At 44.9% G+C, this 12,074-nt stretch overlaps 2 protein-coding genes across 2 annotated transcripts in view; both read right to left on the bottom strand.

Annotated features, from left to right (window-relative positions):
- Positions 1–12,074, bottom strand: part of LBHD2 (LBH domain containing 2) — a 764,964-nt gene that overhangs the window by 434,355 nt on the left and 318,535 nt on the right. The window lies entirely within an intron of this gene.
- Positions 1–12,074, bottom strand: part of AMN (amnion associated transmembrane protein) — a 70,426-nt gene that overhangs the window by 34,652 nt on the left and 23,700 nt on the right. Inside the window, 2 exon segments of the mRNA XM_069735727.1 lie at positions 1,480–1,715; positions 2,134–2,218. Coding sequence (XP_069591828.1) covers positions 1,480–1,715; positions 2,134–2,218 — 321 coding nt within the window.

Genomic DNA, 12,074 nt, shown 5'->3' on the forward strand with positions numbered 1-12,074 from the left:
ATATTATTATTTATAGGTCACAGAAAGGCACGGGGTGGCGCAATGTTCTGCATTAGTCCAATCAATGCAGATCCAAGGTACAGAGCAATGTTCTGCAGAGGTCTAATCGATGCAGGTCTATGGTACAGAGCAATGTTCTGCAGAGGTCTAACCGATGCAGGTCTATGGTACAGAGCAATGTTCTGCAGAGGTCTAACCGATGCAGGTCTATGGTACAGAGCAATGTTCTGCAGAGGTCTAACCGATGCAGGTCTATGGTACAGAGCAATGTTCTGCAGAGGTCCAAAGAAAGCAGCGATGCAATAATCTGGAGAATGTTTGATTATGGTATCTCTTACAGGAAGAAATAATTGATGATCTGAACAGACCAGTGATGCAATAATCTGCAGGATATATCACTATGTATGCATCAGGCTATGGAGGGGACAGGGCAATGTTCTGCAGATGTCTACAGAAAGGAGTGATGCGATAATCTGCAGAGTGTATCATCATGTGTCAGTGCTTCCATTAATCATGTGCAGAACGTTGCTCTGTCTCCTCAACCACCAGATACATTGTGATATATTCTAGTAGTCATCGCATTTCTGCAGAGCATTGCTCTGTCCTACCAACCTTCTGATAAACTCTGCAGACTATTGCCTCAGTCAGAAGGTACAAAGTAAAGAGCAATGTTCTGCAGCTCTCCAGAGGTCCCAGAAGGGCAATATGTACCAGGAGGAGGTAGAAGGGAGAGCAATGATCTGCAGAGGTCACTCAAGGTCAGTGATGTAACTGTCTGCAGAGCATTACTTTTGTTGAGGTGGCCGGGGAAGGGTTAACGCTCTGCAGCGGAGAATTCGCCATTGTATCCAGAAGAAAGATCTTTAATTAACGAAGAAAACGCCCAGAAACCTGAGCTGTGAGTCACCTGGAGACGAGTCAGCGCAGGTGGGGACGGGGCTGATAACAGCGAGCAGCAGCATGCACACAGGGGGCTGATGGCTTGTACTTCTCACAGCTGAGTGTTTGTCACATTGACATCCAGTCCACACAATTCTCTGCACAAACAGCCCAGAAGTCAGAGAGATACACTGTATCCAAGTGTCGCAGACCGGATAATACATTGTAACAAACCCTCAGCTGTGAAGTATTCGCTCAGATGTGATGTAAAGAAGAACGATCTCATTCACTGACAGCAGAAATGTGGAAAATGGGGAGAACTTAATTTCCTAGACGAGCCCTTGCAGCATTTATGTCACCTGCACCCATTTCCTAACATGGCCTCCATACAACTCCCATCATCCCAGTGTGACAGCCCAGGGCAATATTTGGCTTCTTGGCTCCCCCTGCTGGCAGTCTGTGGTATATACTAGTGCAGGCTGCACAGGAGCTGTATATTGTAACCATGGAGACACCAAATCTGCACTGGAGCTGTATACACAAAACGCAGATGCACAGGAACAAATAGAAGTCAGAAAAAGCGGCCATTAATGCACTCACCTGTCCCAGCACAGAAATGCTCCTCAGCTGCACGTCTGATCCCGTCTCCGGCATTTGGACCCGGAAAGAGGTTTCAGGTGAAAATAAGACATCGTCATAGCGACAAGGAACAGATTCCGCGTCCACGGAAAAGAGGAACCTGCCCGTCTCCAGGTCTTCGGTGGACAGGGCAGAGCGCCACAGCGAAGGGTCAAACCAATGGTGGCCATCCACATCGAGAAAGTGTACGGACGACCCTGAGTGTAAAAAACACAGCGTCACGAACATGACCTGGTGTGTACAGTACGGCCTGACACTAGCCACAGTGCAATTCATAAACTCAGCCCGCAGCTGCCCAATGTGAGGTTCTGCAGCAGCTGAAAAGTGTATTATGAGCAGCTGCAGAGGTGTGGGGTATTAGGTTCTGCAGCAGCTGAGGTGTGCAGAATGAGGTTCTGCAGCAGTTATGTATGATGAGGTTCTGCCGCAGCTGTGTGCAAAATGAGGTGTGTACTATGAGGTTCTGCAGCAGCTGAGGTGTGTACTATGTGGTTCTGCAGCAGCTGAGGAGTATAGAATGAGGTTCTGCAGCAGCGGGAGTGTGCATTATGAGGTTATTTTGTGATATACCGCTGCAGTCCTCTAGGGGCACTATATATATATCAGTCTTCTCACCTTTTCCACATTCCGGACCCTCTGTGGACGCAGCCATGAAGCCGGCACCGTGTGACAGGAGGAACTCTCCATCCTGGGGCATGTACTAGACACAGACATGGACACTTAATGCAGCTGTAAATGACACTAATATTCTGCAGCACTTCTTCTGTTCTCCAGCAGGGGCAGCACTATCTGTGAGCCGTCACCGAGCAGCGCTGGGGCCATTGATGCGCCAATGTCAGATTCCCACAACCAATCCGCACAAAAACCGTGGTAAATCCGAGGTAATTCTGCAGTAAATCCACTGTAGGCGGATTTCATGCAGATTTACCAAAGTCAGTGCGGAAAAATCCACACATCTTTCTGCAACGTGTGTACATACCCTAAATCATCCCGTTACCACTGACCTCCTACTGCTAAATTTGTGCATATGCAAAGCAGCCAATCCAAGAAAGCAGAGCTGCGGTGTAAAGCATGGGCGAAAGAAACCAAACAACAGCTTTAAAGAGACAGTAGACTGATTGGAGCAAGGATCGGATGCTAATGGGCAGCACGGTGGCTCAGTGGTTAGCACCGCAGCTTTGCAGCACTGGGGTCCAGGACCACATCTGCAAGGAGCCTGTATGTTCTCCCCGTGTTTGCGTGGCTTTCATCACACACCAAAGACAAACTGATAGGGAATCTAGATTGTGACCCCAATGGGGACAGCGATGATAATGACTGTAAAGTGCTGCGGAATTAATGGAGCTATATAAGTGAGTAAAACCGATTTTCACAACAAGGAAAAAAAGAACCTCAAACACTACATGCAAAAACATCATAGCACACCAAGCTAAAAAATATATATATAATAATATACTGGACACACTCCCCGTGAGAACGCATTAGTGCGAAACGCGCGTCGGGTGGCTGTAATGGTCCCCAAGTGTGATTACACTATGGGTAAGCACTGACTCAAGGCTTATTTTAATTATGTAGCTGCACTATATGGAGATCACTTCTTTTTCTTTACTTGAATTACCCTCTTTGTCGAATCCTCACACTTCTGTCTTCCTTTTTGTATGATGCTAGGTTTTTTTTGTTTAACCCCTTAGTGACAGAGCCAATTTGGTACTTAATGACCAGGCCAATTTTTGCAATTCTGACCACTGTCACTTTATGAGGTTATAACTCTGGAACGCTTCAACGGATCCCGCTGATTCTGAGATTGTTTTTTCGTGACATATTGTACTTCATGTTAGTGGTAACATTTCTTCGATATTACTTGCGATTATTTATGAAAAAAACGGAAATATGGCGAAAATTTTTAAAATTTTGCAATTTTCAAACTTTGTATTTTTATGCCCTTAAATCAGAGAGATATGTCATGAAAAATAGTTAATAAATAACATTTCCCACATGTCTACTTTACATCAGCACAATTTTGGAAACAAAATTTTTTTTTGTTAGGGAGTTATAAGGGTTAAAAGTTGACCAGCAATTTCTCATTTTTACAACACCATTTTTTTTTAGGGACCACATCACATTTGAAGTCATTTTGAGGGGTCTATATGATAGAAAATAATGAAGTGTGACACCATTCTAAAAACTACACCCCTCAAGGTTCTCAAAACCACATTCAAGAAGTTTATTAACCCTTTACGTGCTTCACAGGAACTGAAACAATGTGGAAGGAAAAAATGAACATTTAACTTTTTTTTGCAAACATCTTAATTCAGAACCATTTTTTTTATTTTCACAAGTGTAAAAACAGAAATGTAACCATAAATTTTGTTATGCAATTTCTCCTGAATACGCCAATACCCCATATGTGGGGGTAAACCACTGCTAGGGCGCACCGCAGAACTTAGAAGTGAAGGAGCGCCGTTTGACTTTTTCAATGCAGAATTGGCTGGAATTGAGATCGGACACCATGTCACATTTAGAGAGCCCCTGATGTACCTAAACAGTGGAAACTCCCCACAAGTGACACCATTTTGGAAACTAGACCCCTTAAGGAACTTATCTAGATGTGTGGTGAGCACTTTGAACCCCCAAGTGCTTCACAGAAGTTTATAACGTAGAGCCGTGAAAATAAAAAATTGCTTTTGTTTACACAAAAATGATCTTTTCGCCCACAAATTCTTATTTTCACAAGGGTAACAGGAGAAATTAGACCACAAAAGTTGTTGTGCAATTTCTCCTGAGTACGCTGATACCCAATATGTGGGGATAAACAACTGTTAGGGCGCACCGCAGAGCTTGGAAGAGAAGGAGTGCCGTTTTACTTTTTCAATGTAGAATTGGCTGGAATTGAGATTGGACGCCATGTCGCGTTTGGAGAGCCCCTGATGTGCCTAAACAGTGGAAACCCCCCACAAGTGACACCATTTTGGAAACTAGACCCCTTAAGGAACTTATCTAGATGTGTGGCGAGCACTTTGAACCCCCATGTGCTTCACAGAAGTTTATAACGTAGAGCCGTGAAAAAAAAAATTGCATTTTTTCTACAAAAATTATCTTTTTGCCCACAAATTTTTATTTTCACAAGGGTAACAGGAGAAATTAGACCACTAAAGTTGTTGTGCAATTTCTCCTGAGTACGTCGATACCCAATATGTTGGGGTAAACCACTGTTTGGGCGCACCGCAGAGCTTGGAAGTGAAAGAGCGCCGTTTTACTTTTTCAATATAGAATTGGCTGGAATTGAGATCGGACGCCATGTCGCGTTTGGAGAGCCCCTGATGTGCCTAAACAGTAGAAATCCCCCACAAGTGACCCCATTTTGGAAACTAGACCCCCCATGGAACTTATCTAGATGTGTGGTGAGAACCTTGAATGCCCAAGTGCTTCACAGAAGTTTATAATGCAGAGCCGTGAAAATAAAAAAATATTTTTTTTTTCCACAAAAAAGATTTTTTAGCCACCAAATTTTTATTTTCACAAGGGTAACAAGAGAAATTGGACCCCAAAAGTTGTTGTCCAATTTGTCCTGAGTATGCTGGTACCCCATATGTGGGGGTAAACCACTGTTTGGGTGCACGGCAGAGCTCGGAAGGAAGGAGCGCCGTTTTGGAATGCAGACTTTGATAGAATGGTCTGCGGGTATTATGTTGCGTTTGCAGAGCCCCTGATGTACCTAACCAGTAGAAACCCTCCACAAGTGACCCCATTTTGGAAACTAGACCCCCCAAGGAACTTATCTAGATGTGTGATGAGAACTTTGAATGCCCAAGTGCTTCACAGAAGTTTAGAATGCAGAGTCGTGAAAATAAAAAATATTTTTTTTTCCACAATAAAGATATTGTAGCCCCCAAGTTTTTATTTTCACAAGGGTAACAGGAGAAATTGGACTGCAATAGTTGTTGTCCAATTTATCCCGAGTACGCTGATGCGCCATATGTGGGGGTAAACCACTGTTTGGGCGCACGGCAGAGCTCGGAAGGGAAGGAGCGCCTTTTTGGAATGCAGACTTTGATAGAATGGTCTGTGGGCATTATGTTGCGATTGCAGAGCCCCTGATGTACCTAAACTGTAGTAACCCCCCACAAGTGACCCCATTTTGGAAACTAGACCCCCCAAGGAACTTATCTAGATGTGTGGTGAGAACTTTGAATGCCCAAGTGCTTCACAGAAGTTTAGAATGCAGAGTCGTGAAAATAAAAAATATTTTTTTTTTCACAAAAAAGATTTTGTAGCCCCCAAGTTTTTATTTTCACAAGGGTAACAAGAGAAATTGGACCCCAGAAGTTGTTGTCCAATTTATCCCGAGTACGCTGATGCCCCATATGTGGGGGTAACCCACTGTTTGGGCGCACGGCAGAGCTCAGAAGGGAGGGAGCACCATTTGACTTTTTGAGCGCAAAATTGGCTGTCGTGTTTGGAGACCCCCTGATGTACCTAAACAGTGGAAACCCCCCAATTCTAGCTCCAACCCTAACCCCAACACACCCCTAACCCTAACCCCAACCTCATCCATAATCCTAATCACTAACCCTAACCATAATCACAACCCTTACCCCAAAACAACCCTAATGTCAACCCTAACCATAACCCTAATCAAAACCCTAAATCCAACACACCCCTAATCCTAATCTCAACCCTAACCTCAAACCTAACCCTAATCCCAATACACCCCTAATCACAACCCTAACCTTAACCCTAATCCCAAACCTAACCCTAATCCCAAGCGTAACCCTAATGCCAACCCTAACCCTAATACCAACCCTAATCCAAACCCTAACCCTAATCCCAGCTCTAACCCTAACTTTAGCCCCAACCCTAGCCCTAACTTTAGCCCCAACCCTAACCCTAGCCCTAGGGCTACTTTCACACTTGCGTCGTTTGGCATTCCGTCGCAATCCGTCTTTTTGGACAAGAAACGGATCCTGCAAATGTGCCCGCAGGATGCGTTTTTTGCCCACAGACTTGTATTGCCGACGGATCGTGACGGATGGCCACACGTCGCGTCCGTCGTGCACTGGATCAGTTGTGTTTTGGCGGAGCGTCGGCACAAAAAAACGTTCAATGAAACGTTTTTTTGTACGTCGCATCCGCCATTTCTGACCGCGCATGCGTGGCCGTAACTCCGCCCCCTCCTCCCCAGGACATAGATTGGGCAGCGGATGTGTTGAAAAACTACAGCTGCTGCCCACGTTGTGCACAATTTTCACAACGTGCGTCGGTATGTCGGGCCGACGCATTGCGACGGCCCCGTACCGACGTAAGTGTGAAAGAAGCCTAACCCTAAGTTTAGCCCCAACCCTAACCCTAAATTTAGCCCCAACCCTAACCCTAAATTTAGCCCCAACCCTAACCCTAAATTTAGCCCCAACCCTAGCCCTAACCCTACCCCTAACCTAACCCTACCCCTACCCCTAACCCTACCCCTAACCCTAACCTAACCCTACCCCTAACCCTACCCCTAACCCTACCCCTAACCCTACCCCTAACCTAACCCTAACCTAACCCTAACCCTACCCCTAACCCTAACCTAACCCTAACCCTACCCCTACCCCTAACCCTACCCCTACCCCTAACCCTACCCCTAACCCTACCCCTAACCCTAACCCTACCCCTAACCCTAATTTTAGCCCCAACTGCTGTTCTCCTGCCGGCCGGCAGATGGAGACAGATGGCGGGCGCACTGGGCATGCGTCCGCCATGTTCTGCTGCCGGCGGCCAGGAGGAGCAGCAAGAGGATCCAGGGACCTAGGTGAGTATGCTAGGGTCCCCGAATCCCCCTATTTCTCTGTCCTCCTATGTGCGATCACATCAGAGGACAGAGAATTACACTTTACTTTTTTTTTTTTTGCGGTCGCCGGTAAACAGTTAATTACCGGCGATCGCAAAACAGGGGTCGGTAATACCGACCCCGATCGTGCTCTTTGGGGTCTCGGCTACCCCCGGCAGCCGAGACCCCAAAGATTGTCCCGGTGCCGGCCGGCGGGCGCACTGCGCATGCGCCCGCCATTTTGAAGATGGCGGCGCCCACTGGGAGACACGAGGAGCATCGGGGGAGCTAGGTGAGTATTGGGGGGCCACCTGGGACCCCTTTTCTCTGTCCTCCGATGTGCGATCACATCGGAGGACAGAGAAATTAAAAAGAGATCGCTTTTTTTTTTCTTTTTTTTTTTTTGCGATCGCCGGTAAACGGTTAATTACCGGCGATCGCAAATGCGGGGTGGGTTAAAAACCCCCCGAATCATGTTCTCTGGGGTCTCGGCTACCCTCGGCAGCCGAGACCCCGGAGAAAATCGGCCTCTGGGGGGCGCTATGGACTTTTTCCACAGCGCCGTTAATTAACGGCGCTGTGGTTTAAGTACCCCTAGCGGCCGCCGTTAAAAGGCGTATCGGCGGTCGCTAAGGGGTTAAATATGTTCAATAAAATGTTATTCATTTTGCTTACTCGTGTGATTGGTTAATGGACACTTTGTATCCATATGTAGGTTATCATATGATTAAATATTCTGCATATATATAAAAACTATTAATGGGGAGACTGATACAGATACGTCTGTAGACTGGATTAACGTTATATGTTTCGAATATATGAATAATATACAGTATATACACTCAATACCTCCTTTGTCCAGTAGGTGGCGGCATTCTCTGCAGGTTTATCTAGAAGGAAGCGCATCAATAACCTCATGTAACCGCTGCGGAAACTACCCAGGCTTTATAATAAAGAAATTCCTTGAGTGTAACCAAATCAGATCACACGAAGCCCCTGAGCTCACCGACCGCTGCACAATCCACAATCCGCCTTCCTCGTTTCATTATCTTATTTCCAGAGACTTCAAACAATTTTCAACATTTTTAATTACAAGTTGGAAATTCCAGAATATTCCTTGTGCTCAATGTATCAATGGGGGAAATGAAAAAAAGAACATGTCCAAATCATATTGTACCCAACTGGGCAAAATAGTGAGTGCAGCTCCGGAGTATAACACAGTATATAGCTCGGGGGCAGTAATGTAATGTATGTACACAGTGACTGCACCAGCAGAATAGTGAGTGCAGCTCTGGATTATAATACAGGATGTAACTCAGGATTAGTAATATAATGTATGGACACAGTGACTGCACCAGCAGAATAGTGAGTGCAGCTCTGGATTATAATACAGGATGTAACTCAGGATCAGTAATGTAATGTATGTACACAGTGACTGCACCAGCAGAATACTGAGTGCAGCTCTGAAGTATAATAGAGGATGTAACTCAGGATCAGTAATGTAATGTATGTACACAGTGACTGCACCAGTAGAATAGTGAGTGCAGCACTGGATTATAATACAGGATGTAACTCAGGATCAGTAATGTAATGTATGTACACAGTGACTGCACCAGCAGAATAGTGAGTGCAGCTCTGAAGTATAATACAGGATGTAACTCAGGATCAGTAATGTAATGTATGTACACAGTGACTGCACCAGCAGAATAGTGAGTGCAGCTCTGAAGTATAATACAGGATGTAACTCAGGATCAGTAATGTAATGTATGTACACAGTGACTGCACCAGCAGAATAGTGAGTGCAGCTCTGAAGTATAATACAGGATGTAACTCAGGATCAGTAATGTAATGTATGTACACAGTGACTGCACCAGTAGAATAGTGAGTGCAGCTCTGGAATATAATACAGGATGTAACTCAGGATCAATAATGTAATGTATGTACACAGTGACTGCACCAGTAGAATAGTGAGTGCAGCTCTGGGGTATAATACAGGATGTAACTCAGGATCAGTACAGGATCAGTAATATAATATACTTTGTGCACAGTGACTGTACCAGCAGAATAGTGAGTGCAGCTCTGGGGTATAATACCGGATGTAACTCAGGATCAGTAATGTAATGTATGTACACAGTGACTGTGCCAGCAGAATAGTGAGTTCAGCTCTGGGGTATAATACAGGATGTAACTCAGGATCAGTAATATAATGTACTATGTGCACAGTGACTGCAACAGCAGAATATTGAGTGCAGCTCTGGGGTATAACACAGGATGTAACTCAGGATCAGTAATGTAATGTATGTACACAGTGACTGCACCAGCAGAATAGTGAGTGCAGCTCTGGACTATAATACAGGATGTTACTCAGGATCAGTAATATAATGTATGTACACAGTGACTGCACCAGCAGAATAGTGAGTGCAGCTCTGGGGTATAATACAGGATGTAACTCAGGATCAGTAATGTAATGTATGTACAAAGTGACTGCACCAGCAGAATAGTGAGTGCAGCTCTGGACTATAATACAGAATGTTACTCAGGATCAGTAATGTAATGTATGTACACAGTGACTGCACCAGCAGAATAGTGAGCGCAGCTCTGGAGTATGTAACTCAGGATCAATACTGAATAAGTCATGTACATACATGGAGTCCATTTTATAAATTACATATAAGCTCTAGTAGTGTTCAAGGATGGACTTCCCCTTTAAGTCTGCTTTTTTCACATCATTTAGGTAAATAATAGGATATTCTTGGTGCAATACAATTATTATATATCAAGTCACCAGAGACCTGTACAAATTCCTTTAGTGTCTAGAACCCTATAGATTGCGTGTTAGGTTTAATCTATCTCCCTCACTCATTTCCGGTCAGTCTTACTGATGAGTTTCCTATTCATAATGTGATAAATTAGAGGAGATAAATGATTCATAAGAGATGGGAAGAGTTTGATGTCACTTGGGTCGGTGCCAGACTACAGTGTACATGAGACAAGGGGGGCAAACACATTGTACTAAGCGTCTGCCGTCTGCTCAGATCCTATTACTCCAGTGTTAGTCACAAGTCAATGACCGAAAAACATCGTTAACCCATTGAGGATAGAGATTATAATCAGAAGAGCTCCCACATTTTCAGAAATTCTTGCATATCATGAGCTCCAGAGGAATGTCTGTAATGATACTGCATTGGGATGGAAACAGACAACACTAGTAGGAGCTCACTACTCCCAATACAAATGGTGGCTGTATAACACTGTATGTAATGAGCTCCCTCTAGTGGTGACTGTCTAAATCTGTATGTAGTCAGTTCCCTCTAGTGGTGGCTGTATAAATCAGTATGTAGTGAGCTCTCCCTAGTGGTGACTGTATAAATCTGTATGTAATGAGCTCCCTCTAGTGGTGTCTGTATAAATCTATATGTAGAGAGCTCCCCCTAGTGGTAGATGTATAATTCTGTATATATAGAGCTCTCCCTAGAGATGGCTGTATAAATATGGATGTAGTGAGTTTTACCTCTAGTGGTAGCTGTATAAATAATAATAATAATAATCTTTATTTATATAGCGCCAACATATTCCGCAGCGCTTTACAGTTTAACAGTTTCAAACACAACAGTCATAAGTAACAACATTAACAATATAATAAAGCAAAATAAGACGACCCTGCTCGTGAGAGCTTACAATCTACAATGAGGAGGGGGAGATACAAAGCACAGGTGTGTATTTACAATGATGTATTTACAGTGATGGTCCAGCCATCTTCAGGGGATGGGGGATAGATGGAAGTAGTGAATGGGCTACACACACAAACATAACATGACTTTGATTACTGAATGTGATAGGCCGCTCTGAACAAATGTGTTTTGAGCGAGCGCCTAAAACTATGCAAATTGTGGATGGTCCTAATATTTTGGGCTAGAGCATTCCAGAGGATCGGCGCAGCACGGGAGAAGTCTTGTAGTCGGGAGTGGGAGGTACGGATTAGTGCAGAGGTTAGTCGAAAGTCATTTGCAGAGCGCAGTGGTCGGCTAGGCCGATAGACAGAAATGAGGGAGGAGATGTAAGGGGGTGCTGCACTGTGGAGAGCTTTATGGGTGAGAACAAGTACTTTGAATTGTATCCTGTAATGAATGGGCAGCCAGTGTAATGACTGGCGAAGAGCGGATGCATCTGAGTAACGATTAGCCAGATGGACGACCCTGGCTGCTGCATTAAGGATGGACTGGAGAGGGGAAAGTCGAGTGAGGGGGAGGCCAATTAATAGAGCGTTGCAGTAGTGCAGGCGGGAGTGGATCAGGGCGACTAGAGATGTTCTTTAAGTGTAAGCTGCACAAGCGGGCAAGAGATTGTATATGGGAGGTGAAGGAGAGATCGGAGTCAAACATAACACCCAGACAGCGCGCCTGCTGCCGGGGTGTTATTATGGTGCCACCCACGGAGAGGGGAATGTCAGGTTTAGGGAGGTTAGTAGATGGTGGGAGCAGAAGAAGTTCAGTTTTGGAGAGGTTGAGTTTCAGATAGAGAGCGGACATGATGTTGGAGACTGCAGACAGACAGTCAGTGGCGTTCTGTAGTACAGCGGGGGTAAGGTCAGGGGATGACGTATATAGTATATAGGTCAGAAAGATAGGAGGAGAACCAGGGGAGAGCAGTGTCCTTAATGCCTAGTGACTGGAGCCTAGAGAGAAGGAGAGGGTGGTCAACAGTGTCGAAAGCTGCAGAAAGGTCGAGAAGAATGAGCATAGAGTGG

The sequence above is a fragment of the Ranitomeya imitator genome, chromosome 1 (genome assembly GCF_032444005.1).
Source record: "Ranitomeya imitator isolate aRanImi1 chromosome 1, aRanImi1.pri, whole genome shotgun sequence".
NCBI lineage: Eukaryota > Metazoa > Chordata > Amphibia > Anura > Dendrobatidae > Ranitomeya > Ranitomeya imitator.